Source organism: Gossypium raimondii, chromosome 12, assembly GCF_025698545.1.
Source record: "Gossypium raimondii isolate GPD5lz chromosome 12, ASM2569854v1, whole genome shotgun sequence".
Taxonomy (NCBI): Eukaryota; Viridiplantae; Streptophyta; class Magnoliopsida; order Malvales; family Malvaceae; genus Gossypium; species Gossypium raimondii.
In genome coordinates, this window is record NC_068576.1 from 52,630,277 (window position 1) to 52,653,407 (window position 23,131).

The 23,131-nt window shown below is 33.5% G+C and overlaps 4 protein-coding genes across 6 annotated transcripts; 1 reads left to right on the forward strand and 3 right to left on the reverse strand.

Annotated features, from left to right (window-relative positions):
- The first annotated feature begins 300 nt into the window (after nucleotides 1–300).
- LOC105765093 (60S ribosomal protein L15-1) lies at nucleotides 301–2,107 on the forward strand. Of its 2 annotated transcripts, none has more exons than XM_012584014.2 (4): nucleotides 301–461; nucleotides 814–980; nucleotides 1,384–1,581; nucleotides 1,670–2,107. In XM_012584014.2, exons 1-4 carry the CDS (start codon nucleotides 458–460, stop codon nucleotides 1,913–1,915), a joined length of 615 nt encoding a protein of 204 aa, XP_012439468.1. In that variant the 5' UTR covers nucleotides 301–457; the 3' UTR covers nucleotides 1,916–2,107. The 2 variants fall into 2 exon arrangements, with proteins under 2 accessions (XP_012439468.1, XP_012439469.1); XM_012584015.2 differs by lacking the exon at nucleotides 301–461 and adding an exon at nucleotides 516–534.
- LOC105765091 (DNA mismatch repair protein MSH4) lies at nucleotides 1,237–11,517 on the reverse strand. The gene is made up of 24 exons (XM_012584011.2): nucleotides 11,331–11,517; nucleotides 10,504–10,707; nucleotides 10,353–10,388; nucleotides 10,149–10,261; nucleotides 9,096–9,141; nucleotides 8,850–8,896; nucleotides 8,649–8,756; nucleotides 8,339–8,414; nucleotides 7,451–7,523; nucleotides 7,176–7,321; nucleotides 6,999–7,084; nucleotides 6,430–6,569; nucleotides 6,196–6,335; nucleotides 6,046–6,096; nucleotides 5,676–5,739; nucleotides 5,023–5,166; nucleotides 4,867–4,934; nucleotides 4,743–4,801; nucleotides 4,184–4,340; nucleotides 3,277–3,329; nucleotides 3,103–3,201; nucleotides 2,888–3,002; nucleotides 2,687–2,809; nucleotides 1,237–2,438 (listed from the first exon to the last, which is right to left on the reverse strand). The coding sequence occupies exons 1-24, from the start codon at nucleotides 11,394–11,396 to the stop codon at nucleotides 2,274–2,276; spliced, it is 2,379 nt and encodes a 792-aa protein (XP_012439465.1). The 5' UTR covers nucleotides 11,397–11,517; the 3' UTR covers nucleotides 1,237–2,273.
- Nucleotides 11,518–11,600: 83 nt separating this feature from the next.
- On the reverse strand, nucleotides 11,601–13,920 carry LOC105765092 (uncharacterized). Its single transcript, XM_012584013.2, has 7 exons — nucleotides 13,487–13,920; nucleotides 13,215–13,385; nucleotides 12,793–12,957; nucleotides 12,559–12,723; nucleotides 12,331–12,465; nucleotides 12,076–12,173; nucleotides 11,601–11,983 (listed from the first exon to the last, which is right to left on the reverse strand). The coding sequence occupies exons 1-7, from the start codon at nucleotides 13,667–13,669 to the stop codon at nucleotides 11,782–11,784; spliced, it is 1,119 nt and encodes a 372-aa protein (XP_012439467.1). The 5' UTR covers nucleotides 13,670–13,920; the 3' UTR covers nucleotides 11,601–11,781.
- Nucleotides 13,921–16,155: 2,235 nt separating this feature from the next.
- Nucleotides 16,156–17,207, reverse strand: LOC105765095 (uncharacterized). 2 transcript variants are annotated; one of them, XM_012584017.1, is made up of 3 exons: nucleotides 16,965–17,207; nucleotides 16,692–16,844; nucleotides 16,156–16,456 (listed from the first exon to the last, which is right to left on the reverse strand). In XM_012584017.1, the coding sequence occupies exons 1-2, from the start codon at nucleotides 16,968–16,970 to the stop codon at nucleotides 16,692–16,694; spliced, it is 159 nt and encodes a 52-aa protein (XP_012439471.1). In that variant the 5' UTR covers nucleotides 16,971–17,207; the 3' UTR covers nucleotides 16,156–16,456. The 2 variants fall into 2 exon arrangements, with proteins under 2 accessions (XP_012439471.1, XP_012439470.1); XM_012584016.2 differs by having other exon boundaries at nucleotides 16,696–16,844; nucleotides 16,965–17,205.
- Between the last annotated feature and the right edge of the window lie 5,924 nt (nucleotides 17,208–23,131).

Here is a 23,131-nt window from a genome sequence, read left to right on the forward strand (position 1 = left end):
AATTAAATCAAATTAACATATCATATATACAATTACTTAATCCTTTGTTTTTCATCTCTATAAAGTTGTTTTTTTCATGTTTTTAATTATTTAAAATTATTTATAGAAGAAACTAATTGAAGAAAACTCTTCTATTAAGTAAAAACATTAATTTAAATTAATTGACATTATTATTGTTACAATAACTGAAAAAATAGGGACTAAATATGCTTAACTATGTAATAATTAATACTGTGTATTTTAAAAATTTGGAGGGCGTAGTCCATAATTTATTTGGAAGGCTCCCATGTTTATCTTTCAGGCTTGAATCATAATAACTAAAATGAACGGCCCAGTTGAAGGTGTCCAATCAGGCTCGTTCTTTGTAATAGGTTATTTATTTGACTCTTTGCCCTAGCCTCCTTCAGCTCTGTTTCTGTAAAAGCGAAACCCTAGCCACTCTCTGCTCAACTCGCCAATGGGTACTCCTTCAAGCTCACATTCCATCTTTCTCTACTGATTTTAGCCACAGATCTTTCAATATTTTTCTCATGGGTTTCATTCTAAGTCCTTTCACATTTCTATTAAGCGATTGATTCTATTATCTTCTTTTCTTGTGGTTTTGAAATAAGTTGAATCTTTTCAATTTGTATTGGTTTTTATGGTTTTATGCTGGTATCTGATGTCGCACTGTTATGCTATGGAACAAAGTGTTCATGTTTATAGAAATTGCGAAGCAATTTATTTAATTATATATTTTTTAAAAGTCTGTCTTGCGTAACTGTTTCTGTGAATTATTGAAGGATCCTTATTTATGGGAATGGTTAAATGTAGGGGCTTATAAGTACGTGTCGGAGCTATGGAGGAAGAAGCAGTCGGATGTGATGAGGTTTTTACAGAGGGTGAGGTGCTGGGAATACCGCCAGCATCCGTCAATTATTAGGGTCAACCATCCTACTCGCCCTGACAAGGCACGCCGCTTGGGTTATAAGGCCAAACAAGTAATGTCCATTTCAACATTTTGTGAATTCTTGTTTTAGTTAAGGTGTTAGCCTTTTTTTTTTAATTCTAAAGAACATAGTAAGAATGCTAGCTTTAACACTTGATTTTTGCTGAGGTCAAACTAAGTGTCTAGTGTCCACTGCTTTATCAAGGGATGCTTCTTTTTCAGATCACTTAGATTAAATTAAACAATTAATCGTTTGTAAATGTCATTTGATGTTCCTAGGTGTTTTTGTTCTTTGAAATGATATATAATGTGAATTTTTGGTACATAATAGTAACTATATCTATCCATGATTTTTTCTTTTTTTTTTTTCAAATTAAATCTATGTGATTGTATGCATGTAGGTACCTTTTTTCCCCAATTGATTGCATCTGACAAATTTGTGTACTCCTATCCAGGGTTATGTGGTTTACCGTGTCCGTGTTAGGAGGGGTGGTCGCAAGAGGCCTGTTCCCAAGGGTATCGTGTATGGTAAGCCCACAAACCAGGGTGTCACCCAATTGAAGTTCCAGCGCAGCAAACGGTCTGTTGCTGAGGAGCGTGCTGGCCGAAAGTTGGGAGGTCTCAGAGTTGTTAACTCGTACTGGATCAATGAGGTACGTTGTAGGGCTTACTAAAAGTTTCAGTTTGCCACCTGAATTTGAAATGGCTTGGCTCTCATTTCTGCCTTATTTTATTGATTAGGACTCTACTTACAAGTACTTTGAGGTTATCCTCGTGGATGTTGCACACAATGCTATCCGCAATGACCCAAGAATTAACTGGATCTGCAATCCGGTTCACAAGCACAGGGAACTTCGAGGACTTACATCTGCTGGTAAGAAAAACAGGGGTCTCCATGGAAAGGGTCATTTGCACCACAAGAACCGTCCTTCTCGCAGGGCAACCTGGAAGAGAAACAACACTCTCTCCCTTCGCCGCTACCGCTGAGTTACTGTGTTCCTTTAGACTTTTTATCCTAGTTGATTTTAGAAGTCATCGTTTTGAGTTTGAAATTTTTGGAAGTTTTAAAAAACTGACGCTTTGAATTTACATGCAATTTATTTTTGTTTTGGATGCTATGAATTTCTGAAGTTATTGCTACTTGCTTTTCAGAATAACTACTTGCACATCATTTGCCTATCTTGGGCTCTTATTTTCTGTTTAATGCCTTCTGATTTTATATCGAGTAGAATTTGTCATCGGCTGCTTTACATCCGAATTCATCGGTAACATTATATTTGGGTTCTGAGCTAATATATCGGATTACCATTTTATTCCCTTTACTGTTTAGACTAAGAGGTCAGCTTTAGAGTTTACCATCAATATAGTTCTCCTTGAGAAGGTGCAAGGCCTGCCGGATAGCTTCTTCCTTTTGATTTGAATACTTTAAGCATATTAGTCGTTGAGCAGCACGGTAGGCCATCATTATTTGATTATGATTCAGGCAGTTCACTTCCATCTCGTTTACTTCCTGGACATTAGACATTATTAGAATGTTGAATTAGCATTGTCTGCTATAGAGATCAACAAAAGAAGAAAACATAAGCATCAAGGGATCAGGTACATAAGATATTACTAGGACGAAGTGGCATTGCCTGCCGTAGTATGAACTGTTAGTAGGCAATCGTAGGTGATAAAGTGGTTAACTTTGCCCTCAAAGCGTTGCTCAAAATAAATAAGATTTTCAGATCATCTTTGTTTCTAGTTGATGGAAATTACCTTCTCCGTAATCCTTGATGTTATGCTTCGAGCTGTTTCAATCACTGAACTTGGTAACCCTGCAACTTCTGCTAGTAGAAGACCATAGTGTGCTACGTGCTTAGGGCCATCATTGAGTCGGAACTGGGTAAAATCGGTGTTTCCAATCAGCAAAAGTTGCAAAACTCTTTGTTAGGGCAAAAAAGAAGATGGAAATCTCACCTTAAAGTCTAGGCGGCTGTTTCTAATGTCAACGTAGAAGGAAAGAATTTTCACATTTGGATATATGGTAGCTAGTTTCGACAAATTCTCCATATGAGTAGCAAATATGGTATACCTAAAGATAACAAAAGATGTACAAAAAAAGGTTTCGATTTGTGCAAGTTTGATCATTGCTACACAAAAACTAAGGAAATGGATTAAGAAAAAACGGTTACGCGTTGAGGGATAGCAAATATTCACAGCAGCTCCATGCTATTGCCAAACCATCAGAAGAAGAAGTAGCCCTCCCAAGTTCATCCATAACAATCAAGCTCCTGTATCACGTGAGCCAATGTAATCTTTGTTACATTTCATATACCAATTTGTTAACGACCTCAAAAGATTATTACCTTTGAGAGACATTCTGCATGATGAATGCAGTCTCTTTCATCTCTGTCATAAACTGTAACAACCAAACAACGAATGAGATGGTACTTTTTATCCTTGTGGCTCATTTCTAGAAGAATCTAAATTAGACTATCCGATACACCGTTCTATAGCATCTCGAGGAAGATGCCTAGACTTAATGCATTTTAAAACGATTTTATTTTGCCTCCACTCCTAACCAGTTGTTTTCGGCATTTGCATTGAAACACTAGTTTTCAAGCCTGGATGATAGTTTGAAAACCTAAAGACAATTCATCAAAATATAATTAGGATTTAGGAGATACGAGCATATTATATTTCAACCTAGTAATTAATGTATTCTTATCAAGTAAACGTATTTTCTCTATATTTATAAAATTTTGAGCCATTAATATTGTTTATGTTTTATAAATTCCGTGACACATTTATATATTCATATTGTGTTTATGTTAAATTTTTACATCATTCTTTAATAAAATTTCCCATATAATGTCCAATTTTTTAAAAATCCCATTTGTCCAAATGTTAAACTTAAAAACTTTAATCCTGAAAGTAAATTATATGCCAGAAAATGCAAAGAATCGTATGGCGATCACATTTATAATTTTTTTACTTACTATAAGGAGCTACGCCCTTGTACAGACAAAAAAAGAAGAAGATGAAACAAGTTTCGGCCTGTTTAGATATGACATAGTAAGGACTAAAAATGAAATGAACCTAATAACCGTTGGTCTTCAAGTTAAGTGAGTTTTCAAGTTAAACTGAATACACGGTGCAGCTTCCATTAAACACTTATTATGAACATTATCTTTGCTTTTCATCAGGAATAAAAGCAAGATGGCACGAAAATATTGCTTAAATATTTGAGATAGCGAAGTTCAGATACTGTACCGTACTAGAGTTTGATTCAAGGTTATCCATTGTGCCCATCCTTGTAAATATACGATCAACTACTCTAATTGTTGCGAAGTGGGCTGGAACATAGCAGCCAATCTGAGCTAGAATAATTATGAGACACACTTGTTGAAGATAAGTGCTCTTCCCGCTCCTGGTTGAAGAAAATAGATAGTTTAAAACTTTGAACTAATGCAAAGAATTATCTATTTTACTATATTATGGTAGCATAACAATCAGAAGTTCAAAAACTTATTGATCATGTTTAGGTAAAGTAATGACATAATGTGCAAAGACCTGAGGCGGCCACCTAAGGCTAAAGCGAACTGCAATCAGAATCATGAGAGTCGGTCCAAACTCAACGATAAGAAAACAATTATAAGGCAAAAAATTCTGCAGTCCCAGTCATCAGTTGAAGTTAAAAAGCAAGTAAATGTTTTTTCTTTTATGTACATAATATCTATGTAGATAGAAAGGGCTACAATGAAAACAAAAAAGGGTAGCCACAATGACTTAAAACTCTTAACAAGGCAGTTTCCATGAAAGAGCTCCTTACATGTTTGGTCCCATTACAATCACCATATTTGATGCTTCAGAAATAAAGATGCTGTTGGGCTGCAACCAAAAACATTAAAAATCTTAATGGTACCAAAGAACTTTAAGAAGAATCCACGACATACCACGAAATCGCTGTGTATGCTTTCTAGGATGGGGTGTCTTCCAGCGTCAATTGCTAGAGGGCCATTATCTGCTAGCAACTAATCACAATTAAATTTACCCTAATCAAACCTGGAACATGAAAAGAATACATGTTACAAATTGGAAAATAAAAGTACCAGTAAATTCTGGCCGAGTATATCGGTCAACAGGCTTGGTTGATATTGTATGAGCAAACGAATTCACAATCATATCTAAGAGGCACAGGACTTCAGCAAGAAGTGTGAACATTGGGATGTCCTCCCTTATGGCATCAACTAGGGCTACAAATCGCATAAAGTTAACATAAGAATGAATGAAACAATTAAAACGTTTAAATAACATAGAGAAAGGCTCCATTTGTGAATCAAAATTTGAAAATATAGTATTCATCTTTAAATATTTTGACTACTCATCATCCAGTACTTTCAGAAGCTATATCGCTAAGTTAAATGAAATCTATATAATCAATGCAATTAATTGCAATGGCACTTACTTCTGACAAGATTTCTAGTGCCAAATGCATCAATTGGCAAAATGTTAAGAACGAATTCCAGAAAAGTAGAAGAACAGAGGAATTTGGTAGACGAGAGAGAAAAGAGAAGAAGAAAGAAAATGTTTCATTCAATGACAGATTCGATGGCCCTTCCATCCCCTCTCCTCTGCGGTTAAACACGAGGAAGAGAGGTCTGGCTGGGTTTGAATTTCGGTTAAAAACGTTTATGGCCAGCTGTAGTATGAAACACTCCGTTTTATTAAACGATGATATAGGAACTAAGCAGTCAGCACAAACCTTCCAAGCAAACTTCGGTTCTAACATAGCACTCTCCAGCTGCAGATTTATTTCTGACATTCAACTGCAATTACACAATTTAGATTGATTGATCAAAGCATTTTTTAAGACCTAGAGAAACTGATAAAAGTAGAACTGTTAAAAATATAGTAGCATGCCGATATTGACAAACAAAATTTGGCTACATAGAATACAAAATCAATTGTTATTCTGATAATATACTAATCAATCAACCCAAGAAATGTTTCCAATGAATATATGCAAACTAACACCATCATCTTTGGTTTTTTTCTGGATAAGTGAGCAGATTCTATATCATACCACGAACCAAGATCAAACCACAACAATGGCATCCTTAAACAGTACTTACAGATGCAAGTTCCAAAGTCGAGCAATGTACATTATTCCCTTGTTTCACAACCTGATTTTTCAATCACAAGCATACCAAAGTCTGAGATGATCCAAGGAAATCATCATTTACATCATAGATGAAGTAACAAAGAGAACTGCTAATTTCAACCTGAATGAACTTGCTAGGAAGCTTTCCTTGAATATCTTTACGGGGAATGCTAAAGTAAAAACCCCGTCTATTGTTAAACGGAAGTTTCAGATTTGGCAGCTTGTATTCTTCCCGATACTTGTTTGCTAGGTTATGTATAGCTGTCAATTCAAAATGAAATAGTAAAAATAGCCAATTCAAGAATGATGGAAATAAAGGACAGAAAGTTAGATATGGAGAAGAAGAGGGCAGAACCTTCGCTAGTATCACAAAAAGATCTCCGAGCAATATCTAATAGTCCATCAATTCCAGCCTTGACAGCAAAACACTGCTGTGTGCGAGCAATAAAAGGAACACGTGCGTGAAGCACATCTTCATCAATCACCTCTCCAATTCTAACAGAAGAAAGTTTCTTCCAGAAATTAGTTGTTCTGTTTTATGCTTATATAGTTCTTTTTAACTGTTGAATATAAGATTTACCAGATATCAATGAGAAAAATGCACAGCAAAATATTAATCAACAAACTGAAGGGAAAATCTGTAATTTATGAATAGAATGTCAATAAATCATTAAAATTCCAATGTTAAGTTCTTAAGTTTTTGGAGGAATCCACAATCAACGTGTTTGCCACTTGCCACTAGTCCTGAGTTTCCTTTTCAATAACTTGAAATATTCTTTCCATTCTTCTTTTGGCTAATTAGAATCTTGTTAGCATCTTGGGCACAAATTGAAAAGCAGATGAATGAGCAATACTCTCAGGGAGAGCGTAGTAAAGAAAAAAAAATATTTCCAAGTTGTCAGTTTAGGACAATGTACCACATACCTCTTTCTAATGTCAGCATATTTCTCATTTTCACATACAGACTTGTAAACGTTTGCAAGAATAAAACATTGTGCATCCTTAAGCACCTAAAATTTTTAACATTGCCACCAGTATATCAAAATAAGTTCCAGAAGTTCAATAGGAGCCCACTGGTGAAAGGGAGAAAAGAAACTTTACCTTGGACAATAATGGCAAGGCATCTAATGCAGTTTTGAGAAGGATAATACTTGATATCAACATTTGGCTCTTCTTAGCATCGTCCGCACCTAAGACTTCATTTGTTATTTTCTTTGGCTTGAAGCAGAAATGACAAAGTACCCTATCTGAAAGATGAGAATGAACAGGTCAGTTTGCAGTCATAAATCTACAAATTTCTAATAGACTGGTTAATCTATATTCTTGAATTTTTTTTTCTTTTTAGGGCTATGCCTTCTCCTAAAGCTTCCACTTACCAGTCTCCTTTGGGAACTTACGCAAGACCTGAGAGAGTCCAAAAAATAGCTGTTCATTGCTCATTAACTCATCCTGGAAATTCAAGAGCAAAAGAGATTATCTTTTGTATTGTTCCAAAACAGATACCTGTAGGTTGTTGCAGTGTGCCTTAATGAACTTAGACTTTGGAGTCAGACTAAAGCTCATAAGGTGACTAAGAAGGAGTCTCTTATCCTACAAATTGAAATGAATATCCTAATTTCAAATATTTCAAAAGATCCTAACCAGAAAAGTATCTATGATTGGAAATTAACTCAATCAACCGAGGGAGGAAATCAACCTGTCAGACAAGGCCCTAAGAAAGTAAGCATTACAATGTCTTTGAGTTTGGAGCATCATAATGTCACTCTAAAACAATATGGATAGCAAGTAAAAATGAACAAGAACATACAGCTCTTTGTTTAAGCTCACTTCACACTAATCCCTAAAACATAATGGAACCATCACCAAGCAGATCTGAATGGTTAAAAAAGGATTTGTTCACCACAACCAAGTGGTTGAGGTGTAAGGTTCTGGTGACTTAACTTGAAAACATATAGCTAATATATACTTTTATACCATTAATTGCATTCACATCTTCAAGTGTGCAGAAAAATGAAATAATGTAACCAAACAATGGAATATTTTTGGCATCACCTGATAAGTGCTACTACTTTAAAATGATTTCAGTTGAAAACATAATGCTGCAAAAAGAATTGCTAGTCTATATGGGATGCTCGTTTTAAAATCCACAAGATCTCCAGGAGAAGTTAGAGAAGTCTATGAAGTTAGCAGAGTCTCATTTAGTAGGTCAAAAGTCAAAATAGCTCCACAGCAGAAATCTGATGGAAAGTAAAAGCAAGACTAACCAAACAATCCAAACGAGTATTGATAGTTTCAATATCTTTTAGAGGCTGCAAAAGATTGGCGCGAAGAAGTCTAGTCCTGGAGAAGAAGTTTCACATTTGCATACAAAAATAAAAACATTAGGTGCTATCCAAAATGGTTTTCCGTGATCAATTAAAAATTTTAAATACTCCTCAAGGGAACCTTTTAAGCGGTGAAACAAGGTAGCTTAAAAGTAAATGGAAGAATTAAAACTAATGGGTGATGGGTTGAGAGAAAAGTTAAGAAGCAGTTCACGCGATGACATGTCATCATATCTGATTCTCAACATACCCTCCAATAGTTTTTGTTGTCTTGAGCATGTGGAACAAACTTCTTTTCTTGTTGCTTGTACCCCAAAGTGCAGAATGAAGTGGTTCAACAATTTCCAAGTTATGGACACTGCCATCCACAGTCAAACATAAACCTTTTAGTGGCAAAATATTGTTACCAGATCCAACTGATAGGTGCAAGAGAAGCAGAAAGTAGCAATACCTCGTAGTATCAATGTTCATGTGGTCAAATGATCCATTAAATGTGACCTGGGGCAGAGAATATTCAAGAGAAAAAGGGTAAAGGTTGTAACTCTTCACAAAGCAAAAGGATGATGAACTAATTATAACAACTCTTACTTTGCCTCAAGGTGTCACACATATATTTAAGAGATAGATTAACTTTAGTGATGGAACAATCACTCAGTTTTTACCCAACCATTGCACTGGTATGTTATGAAGCACATACCACTAATGAATGGCTTGTGATAATGACACCTTTCTCTGCTTCAATCCTGAGTAATGGCACAAGATTGAATTTATGTTTCAGTTATATAAAGTTGGTAAAAAAAGGTAAATAAAAATTTTATGAGAAGCACCATGAAATCAGAAACTTGAAGAAAGGAAGACTCCAAATGATCAAATTGAAAGGAGAGCCCAAAGATGAAAGCAAAGCATATAGCTCAATGATGAATGGGACACCTAAGGTAGTTTACAGGAACTAGCAGATGAAGAATGGATCATATTTGGTTTTTAGCTTTCAATCAAAGTTTTAAGTGCAGGAAAGTTTTCCCTTTAACTTAGTTTTCTTTAGCCCTTGATGATAAAGAATAATACCATTTTCAAGAAAATCTAAAAGCTTTGCCAGGTTTGAATTTTTCCTGATGAAGAGCTTCCTTAAACAATATCAAGAGATCGAGAGCTGGATAGGCAATGACATACAAAAATAACCAATTTGTTCTGGCCCCAACAAGTTCTTGAAACTATTCATAGCAAGATGCCCATCTCATTCAGTTTCAACACAAGACCTTAATAGACTTGCGAATCCATGTATGTGTATCATATCTCATGTTTATTCCCACATTAGTAATGTAAATATAAACACATCACAAATTATAAAATGTATCAAAATTCTAAATGCAAATATGATATGTATTAAATACGTTGTGTTAATCACATTTAAACATGTCATGTCGCATTTATAGAACATGTGTTTTTGTTTTCATCATGTTTGAAATTGCTAGATCTAGACCTTAAATACCTTAGGGTATAGTCTAATTAATGCTAGCCCTTCTTAAATTGTTAGGAAAAAGATAGAGAGGTTGCAGCTATTATGACTATGCCAGTGTTTCTTTAAGCTTGAAAAGTTACCAGTCTTGAATCTCAAGCTTTTTCCCCTCAGACTACTTAAAATACTGACATAGACATCACCCATGAACAATAAATGACACCTAAAACATTCTACCATACCAACCTGAGCACGACTAAAGTTTCAAACAAGTAGTTTAAGCTCTGAAAGTACCACTTGATTGCAGCAGAAGCAGAAGCCAAGCAAAGATAATATTGTTTGTAGTATGTATCCAGACCAAGGGCTGAAGGCTCTCTGGCTGCTAGATTCTTAATCAGCATTGCACCCTGAATATTTAATCACAGTGAAATTCCCACAAAAGACATACAACTGTCAGCCCTGTAATATAAAATGTTACTGAAGAGTGAGATGTATGACCTTGGTGTCATCAAAGCAACCACGAGCCATTACAACCTGCAAAAACCATACATGGTTTTTAACTAAGTCATCAAATTAACAGATAAATTTCATACATAAATAAATTTGCTCACAACAACATCAGGACTTTCTAGCTGTCAAGTTATGTCACCTTCTTGACTGAAGCATAAAACCGATCCACCAGTTCTGATACTCCCACCATACCTTCAGGAGCTAGTTTGTTAGGAGGAACAATGATCACCATGGGATCATAGAAATGCAGCAATGTTTTTGTATTTTGATATGAGATACTGGTTTCAATGTATTGAGAAAGATGCAGTGAAGCTGATCTTAAGTCGAAGGCAGCCATTCCAACCTGTACAAAGATTGCAGACAGTCAAGCGTGTAACTGCACTGCTAGATAATCATATAATCTTGCAGAGTACTATTTTATTAATCAGGCTATTCTTGAATTGGACTCAGTGCCGATTTCTGCTTGTGGAATTTCATTTGATTCTGCTTATTATAATGTTACGTTTCCATTCATTAAGACATTTAAAAACTAATTAATCTCTAATTAAGTAGTACTATGTCATAATAATTTTATAAAGCCCAGCCGTCATTGTGATATGAAACTTTTAGTTAGGCATGTATATTTGAAATAACTAAGGGAAAAAGGTAAATGGAACGCAGTTTGTATCATTTTTCAAGCGAAGAAAATGCAGTTTGAGCGTTGACTTGCACCTATTCATTGCCTAGAAACTGAAGGGAAACGGAAATAAAGAGAAGATTTAAGTTTATTTTATTTTAAAATTTTGAAATTCGAAGTGGAAACTACATTACACCATGCGAGTAAAATCAGGTGACTTCAATGAAAAAAATTTAAAAGCTGCCGGAGCGAGTATTCAAACAAAAAATAAAAGGAAAATTACTGCTAGTAGAATCTCAAATATTTTTTTTCAGTTTATCATGCATTTCTGAAGAACCAAACGGAGTTACCTCTTTAGCTCTGTTTTCAATGAGACCGATCACGAAGCTCGACCTCTCTCCTCCATCGTCTTCCATATCGATTAAGCACCAAAGTGTTAACGCCAAATTTTAAAATAGGCGTTAAAGCCCGCAAATATTTATACTGCATCACGGCCCTTACTTAATTGAACGTGGTGCGTAAAGCTTGTTATCATGCGCACCCCCAAGGCTAAGGGTAGCAAATAATAAATTAAAAGAAAAAAAGAAAAGAACAATACACTCTTTTTCTCAAGAAAAAGAAAAAAGGAAATTAAAAATTATTTAATTTTACAAATTTATGATTTATACATGCACAGTGTCATTGGATTGTTTCATCATTATAGCATGTCATTTTGTTTGTAAATAAGATACAAAAAAGGAGAAAGTAAATAACAATAATTATGGTGAATTTGGCTTTTCTGATCATGGTGACAGTGAAAGCTTAACAATTATGTTCATCCAAGACTTCTTCAATGTTAACAAACCGGCCCTTCTCGATGGAAAGTTGTGCCGCAACTCCCATGGCAACTGAGATCAACCCATCATTTAAATCAGCAGCCGGAGTCTTTGCACCTTTTACTCTAATTGCAGACAAGAAGTTAAGGTGCTCCAAATAGCTAGAACCGTGATGCAATCCTTCATACCTGGAAAAATAAGGCAGTTTTGGATCAAATCGAAAGGCTGACCATAAACAAGATGTTGGTGCTGGAACTGAGAAAAAGAGAGAGTGACCAACTTTATTAGTCGATTCTCAGTTTTTAGAGTCTGGACCCCGTCTCTACCCTCCATCCTAGAGCCGAAACGCACAATGCTTTCAGGAACAAAGGCTTCGCCCTATTGCAGTATCATAATTTGAATCAGAGGAACAATTATGATAATGCATCTCTGGCGATCATTATGATAATGCATTTAGAAGCTACTAACGAAGTCAATAACTATTAGGAACAATGACAAACACCACAAGTTGAAGCATAAGAGGAAGAGAAAAGACCTTGCCAGTGTGACCGACAACAGAAATTTCTTGCTCATTTTTACTCCCTTCCGCAAACATGCAGAGGTCAAGCATCCCTCGAGCACCATTGTCAAACTCGACAATAACATATGCATTGTCAATAATGTCCGGTACCTGGACATAAATAAAAGAAAAAATTGACATTCAGGAAACGTGAGCATGATACTCAAATCTATATCAAGCAAAAGAATTTAGTCATACTATGACCTTTCCGTCATATATTTCATCTTTGTGATTAACATCCATGGCACCAGAAGCCATCATACAAACAGGGTTTGCACCTGCAAACAGCCTCATCAAATCAAAGAAGTGGCAGCACTTCTCTACCAGGGTCCCTCCCGTGTTAGAATTGAACCGGTTCCAGTTGTTAACCTATTACAAGCTCAAAGTCAATGAACTATATGGCGAAAATGATTGCAAAAGTTGAGTAGCTAACTTTACCTTAACCAGGAAAGGGAACCGATGTTCCCGAATTGCCACCATCTTGACCTGTCCAAGAGTTCCACCCTTCACTATCTCTATCAATTTCGCGACTGGTGGCATGTATCTATATTCCAATCCAACTTGTACCAGCATATCAGGCCTCTTTCTAGCAGCATTTACAACCTAATTTAATGATAAACTATATTTACCACATCAGTTAACCGAGGAAGAACATTTCATGAGAAAATCAAAATGCATCGAAACCGCTACAAACAATCAAATTCAGAAGAAATATATTAAAGCAAATTGAAGCATACTTCTTCCGCTACTGGTTGCTATAGAAACAACCCCAACATCAATTTGGAAAACCTTAATACGCTACGAACAGATAGAAGCTGTACATGAAACTTAAAGCTCAATAGAAGCTGTAAGTGAGTAACCTTTCTGCAGTCGGCGACCGTAGTACACAATGGTTTCTCAACTAGCACATGATGAGGTTTAGGATGGTTCAAAATATCCATCAGAATCTGATAATGAGTCATATTAGGGCTTGACACAACAACTACATCACATAAGCCACTGTCCAGTAGTTCCTGGTGCCCCGAGAAGACCTTCATGTATAAAAACAACTCAAGTCACAACAATCTTTTATATCAAAGTCAGCAGAAAGGAAATTTAGAAATGATTTGCAGTTCAACAGAAACTCATATACCTTAAGTGGCCAATCAAAGGATTTAGCCAGTTCCAAGGCAAGTTGCTGAGAGGGGAGGTGAGGATCAGCTATGCAAACAACCACCACTCCTTGGGTTCTAAGATGGTGAAGATTAATAAGATGTTCTCTTCCCATCATCCCTACCCCTATGATTCCATACTTCACAGTTTCATTGACTGCCATGCTTGGACGACCTGACCTCAAGTTTGGACTCTTCTTCGCTGGTGGAGTGGCAAAGGCTTGGATTCAAGTCTTATATCAGTTCTGTCCGATTCTATTCCTGGGACCATCCCCTACTCCTTATAAAAAGAATTCCTTATATATTTTTGCTTCCTTTTATTTCCATATCCATATCCTTTATTTCTAATCCTCCCCCTCAAAATTAACATTTAATTATACCCTCAAAATTAATTATTTTCGAAGCCTCTAACCTCCGTTGAATGATAACGTTCCAGATTATCAGCAAAAATATTAATGTGACAATTTAAAGTCGAAAATTGCTGATGGTTGACGGGATCACTCAATGAGAAATTCACAAGGTTTTAAGAACTAGACGATGCTTTATTTTTGGCATAATGTAAAATTTACCTTTTTAACATTTAGTTTTTTTTTAAAATTTTATACTTATTTTCTTTAAGTTAAATTTATTTTTAAAATAGTCAAATTTAACCACTTTTAAAAAGAGTAGAATTATTATTATTTAAAAAATACTAATTTTTAAAATTTCATGAACTTTTTATTTTAATTTAATTTAATTTTTAAATATTTTTATATTTTTAAATTATTTTAATCTATTATATAAAAAATAATGTCATGTCAATATATGTAATATGAATTATACATAAATTATTATACGAGTTACTAAGTCAATATTATTGAAAAACAACCTATTTTTGACAAGAATTTATATGGGAGGTTATTGTGTTAATGAATGGTTGAGCTTTTAATATCTAGAGGGAAAAAATCATTTTGGGGAAAAAATCATTTTAATATCTAGAGTGTTAATGTTTCAGCTTTGTTTGGTGGTACATTTGGAAGTTCAGCATTAGACGTAAATTTGAAGGCCTAACGTCACCGACACTATTATTGTCCATGGTCTGATATGGAGCATAGAGAGAGGGTTTCCTGTACGCGCAACTGAAAGTACAATGCAGCAACAGCCAACACAGGAGAGCATACAGCAGGTCATAATCGTGATTGTCAAAGATTGCGGTTGATGGGGCTCATGCTTCAGCGTACTGTTGTAAAAGTACAATGCATGGTGTTTTAGCAAAGACTCAAACTAGCTTAGTGTAAGGGTTATAGGAATGTGATCGTAAATTCGGCCTCGTTGGCTATCAATAAGATTATCCATGCTTCCTCTAAGGTGATTATGGAGTGCAAACTGTTTGTTACTTAGGCCTAATTTAGTAATGCTTTCAAAAGTATTTTTGAAAACACAAAAAACTTTTGAAGAGAAGCTAAACTTTTGAAGAAAAGCTAAAATTTTCAGCTTCTAAAAAACATACTTTATGACCAATTTTTTACTTGAAAAAAGTGTTTAGAAATGCTTTTGTCCCAAAAATGTTTTTCGTCTCAAAAATACTTCTTAAAAAACAAATACAAAACTGGCCTTAAGAAATGGAATTATCAGAATACTCAGAGCGCATAGAGAGGCAAATAGGTGTGTGATTTACTTGCTTCTTTAACTAAGTTAGCTTAAGCCTCCTGTTTTAGACCATCCTCCTCACCGGGTGATGCAGGGCATGCTTGAAGGTTACTTCAATGCCATCTTAAATGCTTATTTAAGCAATGTGGTGCAACCATGGCATGCAGCTCTAATTTCAATGCTATAATCCTATCATTCCATTTTTCAGACCCGTAAATCTACAAGATAAGGGTCAAATGAACCACAGCAAAGGCTATCATGTCCTACCAATTGTCCAATACATAAGCTAGTGGATTGCTTTTGCTACAATTGCTATAATCTACATTTCCATTGTTCAGATATGTAAATCTACAACACTCATTCATATGCACCACCACAACAGTGCAACCATGTTCTACCGATAGTGAATTAAGGGAACATGTTCTTTTGCTACTATTTCAAGAATCTATTGTCCCATTGTTTTGGAACTATAAATCTACAAAATTCAGTTCAAATGAACCACGGCAAAGGTGCTAGCATGTCCTACTGATAGACAAGCATAAACTAGTGGAGTAAAGTATCATGTTCTTTACCACTATTATCTACATGAAATGTATCCTCCCAAATCATGGTCAATTTAATCATTACAATCTCGTACGATAGCATCTTATCAGAAACAAGTTTTAACATCAAGAAAATGAATCGGAACAAACAATCTTTTAGATAGCTTGAACACCAGGTCTTAGCTAATGGGTGGTGCCAAAGAACATTATTGTTTGGTTAACTAATCCAACCGGCAAACCATGCTAATGGTGGTATATGAAACCTAAGCATATCCACACACCACTACAATCAAAGCACAAATATGTTGCAAGCCATTTTCCAGTCCATGAAACACACAACAGAAACTATCAAAATGCCATTTCCATCACACACCACATGGAAGGAAGAAACTATAGACGTTCCAGATAGGAAAGGCTGCTACATGATAGGTGTTAGAATCAAAGGTATATTTATGGAAGAGAAAGAAAATAAACCCAGATTAGTAGTAAAACAACCAATATCATAGAATTGATATATTATGGTGCTAAATAGTTAAACTAATCAAAGCCCATAAATTGAACAAACCAACAGATTTCATCTTTTATAAAATTCAATTAATACCCACACAACTATCACAAAATAGAACCGAGGGTTTTATAATTCATTTACATTTTTGGTATCTGCAGGCCATTCAAGGCCTTCTTTCAATGCTTCCCTCATCTTTCTTCAAATTTAAATCACCAATTTCGCGGAAAGACAAGTCTCTCTTCCACCAAAATCTCTATATTAAAACTTTGTTCCTGAAATGCCAACATCAAACATAAATACTAGTTTGTCGATCCAAACGAAGTCGATTTTTTGTACAAATTCAGTTGATTAAATTTGTTAAATCTCCAAATTAACATTGAGATTAAGAAATAAATCTCAACTAACTCTAGATCTAATATAACAAAACGTGATTCAAAATAAGAAGGGAAAAAGATTATATTCTCTCTTTAAAGGAAATGGATATTGAGCACTTAAGTAAAGGCACACCTACGTCTGTTTGGAATAAGAAGAAGAGGAAGGGACACGTTTGTTACGGAACATCATGTATCCGACGGGCAATACAACTCCGATCATCATGACCGCTGCTCCGATGATATATCTTAACGGACTCGGTGGTTCAACCTCTATCATTGTTTTGAACTGCACGGCACACAATCATAAACCAACGTTAACAATCAATTTGATAGTTGCAATTAAAAAGGAAAATTCTTCATAATTGCGAAGTTCGAGATCTGGATCAAACCGTATAAGGAGACTTACTGGCATTGTTTCGGGGGCTTGGCTTGTCCTTTGAGTATAACTCTGATTCGAAACGCAGAGGATTTGGGCCACCGGCCGAAGAAAGGAACTAGCTAACAGAGACGGGTGGATTTAGGGTTAATCTGGGAAATCTGGATCTGTTGGGTTCGCAATTCTCAGCTGTGGGATTTGGGGTTATTGGCAAGTTTCTTTTGCTTAAGGTCAAAAGATCCCAAACTGGCATAATCTGTTACAATTTTTTATATCCGCTTAAATGTTGTTGTTTGTTGTTTTCAAATATTCATTTAATTTTCACAACACCTCCAAATAATTATGTAACACAAGCTAATGTTAAAAATAAACGAGATTTTAATTAAAACTGTAAAATTAAGATATAAGTTAGCTCTCCTATAAACAGTCACCCTTAAACAACATCAATTTTAATAGTCTAAGTTTCTTTTAAAAATAATTTTTATGTTTTATTTTAATTTTTATTATAATTTTCACTTATAATAACAACATCCATTGTTATGAAGTACGATTTTCATTAAATTAATTCTTTATAACAGCGTAGTCTAAATTTTTAAGTAAAATTATAGTTATTTCATATAAGCAAGCTTATTAATTATCATTTATTAAATGAAAATGATCTTAATTAAAATATTATTTTAATAAAATGATTAAATTTTACATGAATAAATATATTAATAATATTTTATTAACGAAAATAATCTTCAATAAGTGGAATTAAATATATCAATTTAAGAAACTATTAAGTTCCTTAATTAAATATTCTTCTATGAACTTGGAATATAAACTTATAAATTTATTACTAGAATTTAGTAATTCATTGTAATTTAATTATTTTAATTTGATAACTCATATTGATTAACCGAACTTGTTATATTTATGAATTTTCTAATTAATCATGTGAAAAATATAAAATAAAATATGCATAAAAGCAATAATACATGCGTCTATTATACTTTTTTTTAATTTTGTTGATTTGATTTCTACTTTCTTTCTTTTTTGAACATAATTCTTACTTTATTTATTTGATAGAAATTCACGATATGAATTATATAGTAAGTTTACAATGATTATCCTCTATAAGAGCATGCTATTATGGGGGGGTGTTAGAAAAAGGGTTGATTGTATTAAAATTTGTGTTTTCGATTGTAATTCTACCAAGTGTACTTTTCTAAAGTTTACATAATTTTAAGAGGATAAATATCTAGTTTATACGTGAACTTTGGTCTAATGTGCAATTTGATACATGAACTTTGATTTGGTGCAATTATACACATGAAATTTGAATTGTGGTTCATATGTGTACATGAAACTTTGATTTTAATTCAATTGTATACATTTAAATAAATGAATACATACATTTATTTTCATATCGGATCAATATAATTGTTTGTGTATATAATTTATTAAACATAAAATGATGCTAATTCAATAATGTTGTTAGTGATTTGTGAAAATTGAATCTAATCAAAATTTCATGTATAAAATCACAAAAAAATCAAAGTTCATGTATGGCATTGCACATTGAATCAAAATTCATGTATAGTTTTGATATTTATCCCAAAATACAAGATAACCTAAATTTTATAATGATGAAAACAAGCCTCCATTTCATATATTAGGCTTCCCTGCTTAAATTTGAAACAAAGGGAGATCCCAGCTCGTTATCATGACCCTCTCAACTGAATGGCACTTTTAGCCATCAAGAAAAAAAAATCATGATGCAGTGAATCTATATACAATTCTTGTAACTGTCCGTTTTTTAGTGGTGTCGAAAATAGTGGTTTCAGGGCCATCAAATTCAACGAGTAAGTTTGTAATTATTATTATTTAATATTTACGAGTCAAATATGATTTAAAAAAAAGTTTTTGATTTGATAATTTATGTTATATAGGTGATTTATTAAGTTCGAGTGGTTTAAGAAAATGAGGTATCGGGGACTTGTTTTTACAAACCAAGCCGTAAATATTTACGGAATGTCATTAAGATGGTATTAAAGTTTCGTTAAAAAATTTTAACGTTTCAATAGTTAATTAATTAAGAGGACCAAATTTAAAAAAATGCATTCCCGGGACTCCGTTCCCGTAAACCGGACTTTAATATTTACGAAGCTAGTTGTGTAGTTAATTAGATTTTGATTAAGTGAATTTGCATGAATTAAAAGTAATTAGGTATAAGGACTAAATTGCATATGGGTAAAAGTTCAATTATAGATTAAAGAAAAAATAAAGGGACTAAAAGAGCAATTATGCCATTGTTCTTAAATGAGGCGGGGTATAGATATTTATAAAACTTAAAGTTAAAACATATATATTATAATATTATTTAAGTATATTTATTATATTATATATTATAATAAGTAAATATAATAAATAAAAGAAACAAAAAAGAAATAGAAAGAAACAGAATAGAAACGAACCAAGAAGAAAAAAAAAAGAAAAGAAAAAGGGAAAGAAAGAAAGGAGAAATTAGGGTTTTAAAGTTCAAAGCTCAATTGCTAACGTTGTGCCGGAAACCTCGACTAAGAAGGGAAAAGATAAAGTTGACGAGGAATAGCTCGAAAGTTCTGGTTTGTATTTCTATAATCCGAATTTAATTATTAATTGATGTATTTTGATTAAATGTTTATGGTAAGTGATTGAGGTGAGTATTTAGCATTTTGATATTTAATTGAAATTATATGAATATATGAATAATGTGAAATTTGAATATTGGATATATTATTGCATTTGAATTGTGAATTGAAACCCTATTAACTGTATTAGACTGAGTCGAATATAGATGGCATGCCATAGGATTGGAAGAATTTAGGGATTTCTTCGACTTTGAGTCGATGAGACACTGAGTGTCAATTTACTACTTCGGATTAATTCGATGAGGCACTGGGTGCCAATTTACTTCGGTTTAGCCGATGAGACACTGGGTGTTAAATTATTACTTCGAATTATCCGATGAGGCACTGGGTGCCAAACTGGTGTGTTTTGGTTGGATCTGTGTATCCGTCCGAGTCCGAGTCGTGTTAATAGGGGTAAATGAATAATAAATTTTTATAATTGATATTGAAATGGTATGGTATGACAAATGGAAGTGAAACAGTGAATTGAAAATAGAATGTGAAATATGTTGCAAATATATGGAATATATGAGTTATATACTCATGAAATGACTATGGAATAGATATTGCAATTGTATAATGAAATGTAAAATAAAATTGTGAAAAGCTATTTATATAGCAAGTATGAGAATTGAGATATTTGTGAAACAAATGAAATATGAAATGGTTGTTGTAATAATTAAATATTAATGTGTGTTTATATTTCATTGTATATTTGTAATTTCTTATATTTAAATATCCGGATTATAGAAATACCACTGAGTTTATACTCAGCGTACGGTTTTGTTTTCAGTGCGCAGGTTAGGTACTTAACTTTTGATCGTCGATTCAACATCCAACAACAATCCCTAACTCAAATGTGGTGATGTTTATCCTTTGTGTCGGCATGTACCTAGGGTGTCTAAATAATAGTTATTTTGTGGTTTGATTGTAAATGAGGTTATAAGTTTCATTTTGGTTGGTTTTATACATATAAATATGTGTTTATTTTTGAAGCCATATTATGGCATGGTAAATTGAACTAAATATAGATAGGTGCATGTGAATTTAATTCTATGTTTAAGTGCTCATGAACTAGGCAAAATTGATTTGGATTTGATATGTTTATAATTTGGATTAAAATGATGATTTGATGACTTGTTTTGATGATATGAAATGATTCAAATTTCTGTCTGTTTGATTTGTAAACTCCGGTAATGCTCCGTAATCCGGTTTCGGCGAGGGATACGGGTTGGGGGTGTTACAATTCTTTTCTCCCATGGCAGTTGAAACATCTCTAATTTGAAACAACAGATGCAATGAAACTCCAGACAAAATTGAGATCCCTTGAAAACTAGATAGACCATAAGTCACTAAAGACTTAGAGAAAATAAGTCACCATTGGACACGAGCATCACAACAATCACTACATGACACTAAATCATGACTCAAACCTTGGGCTAACAAAAAATTATTATTCTAACAACTTATCCTCTTCTTACCAAAAAATTGGTTAAAGTCCGACATTGATACAAAACTAAGGGCAGTATGGGGATAATGATCAGTTGTTCTACAACCATAGAGTCAGCCACCACGAAAATAATAGAAAACTTTAGACTAAAAACCTGAATACAACCGCTTAGGATCCTCGATTGGTAATTCGAACGATCAGGCACCTCAGACTAAGCAAGATCAATGGTTGAAAGTTGGTATGCTGACGATGAGAGGGAGGCTATATTGGAGTATGCCAAAAGATTAATCATATGATAATTGTAATAACATACTTTTACCTAGTTTATTGATAAAGACATTGCCATTATTATTTTCAGTCTTTATTTATGTGTTAAATAAATTGTATAATGATAAAATCCTAAGAATGATATGATCATTCTTGAATGTCTAGTCAAGTATTATTGTAGGTTTGGACAACAATAATGCATTGAGACTAACACGTGCTTAATTGATCGCAAGTGTTCTTATAAATATGTGATATCAAGTCAACACGTAAATATATGTTAGAGAACGATATACTGGACTGGTCCACCATGAGAATGCTTCTTAGATTATTATGTAATAGTCATGACATTTCTCATAGTGATAAATATATGTATAATCTTTAGACTTGAGATCACCATTATTCCAACATCGTAAGTCATATGCTTTGACACAATCAAATGTCTTTCATAAATGGTTGTACTATAAAGACTTATATTGGATATGTCACAATCTATGTAGGTGGAATGTGAGTGGTCAAGATAAATTTTGTCTCTCCTACATAATGGGAGTAATATCTTAGGCCTTTGAATTAGACCTGTCCATGGGCTTGACCACCTGACCTGCCCTGCCCAAAAAATGGGAGGGTTTGGGTAAAAATATAGGCCCGAAAAATGGACTTGGGCAAAAAGTAATGTCGATTTAAAAAACGGGTCGGACCCCGGGTAAGCCTTTTTTTGCTCAAGCCCAGTCCAAATATACAAAAAGAAAAAACTACTATTTTTTACTATTTTATTATTTTGTTACTATTTTCTTGTTGTTTTTCATTATTTTGCTACCATTTCACAATTATGTTGCTACTATTTTGTTGTTATTATTTAGATATTGTATAACTATTATTTTATTGTTAATTTTGTTATTATTTTAGAGGCATTTGCTTGTTAAGTTGCACCTATCTTAGTGTTATTTAAGTATACATATTTTTAAAAAATATATTTTCAATTTGTAAAGAAACATTTATTTTAATGTTTTTAGTATTCTTAATGTATTATATATATTTTTAAAAATCATATAAAAATTTAATACGGACAGGCCGGACCCGACTTTTAGTATTTTTATCCAGACCGGGCTTGGACAAAATTTTAGGTCTATTTTTCGGGTCAGGCCAAGCCTGAGCTTAGCAAATGGACACCTATACTTTTAATAGAGTTAGACCGAAAATGCATGATCATACTCAAATGAGTTGATATGATATATCACATTTATTTGTTTATCTTAATCTACTCAAGGTATCAAGAAAAAAGAGATTAAATTATACAAGTGCGACTGTTTCATATCTTGTATCCAATCTAGATATCAAGGACAAAGGGATAGATTATATGATAACATTATCATGAAAATTTTATGTCGAATCATGACTTATTGTAACTTGGGTAGCAATGATACATTTCTAGATGTCACTCATTATTTGTAACATTAAAAATGTTCGAATATTACTGTCAATGTTGCAAGAGCCTACAAAGTTACATCCTGTAGTTGAAGCGATCAAAATCCAAAAATTTTGATATTATATTTAATTGTCACATGGATTAAATTAATTATAGAAATATTCTTATGATTAATTTGATTTGACAAAGTTTATGTGTACATCCTTGATGTACACACATAGAGAGAATACTGATTAAAATAATATATGAATTAAATTTTAAATAGGAATACTTTTAACGAAATTATTAAATAAAATAATTTAATATTTTTCAATCAAAGATACATTTTACTATTTTAATAAAATAATATATGAATTGGATTAATGCTTTATGGTGGTTTCCTTAAATTCCTCTGTGGAAATAT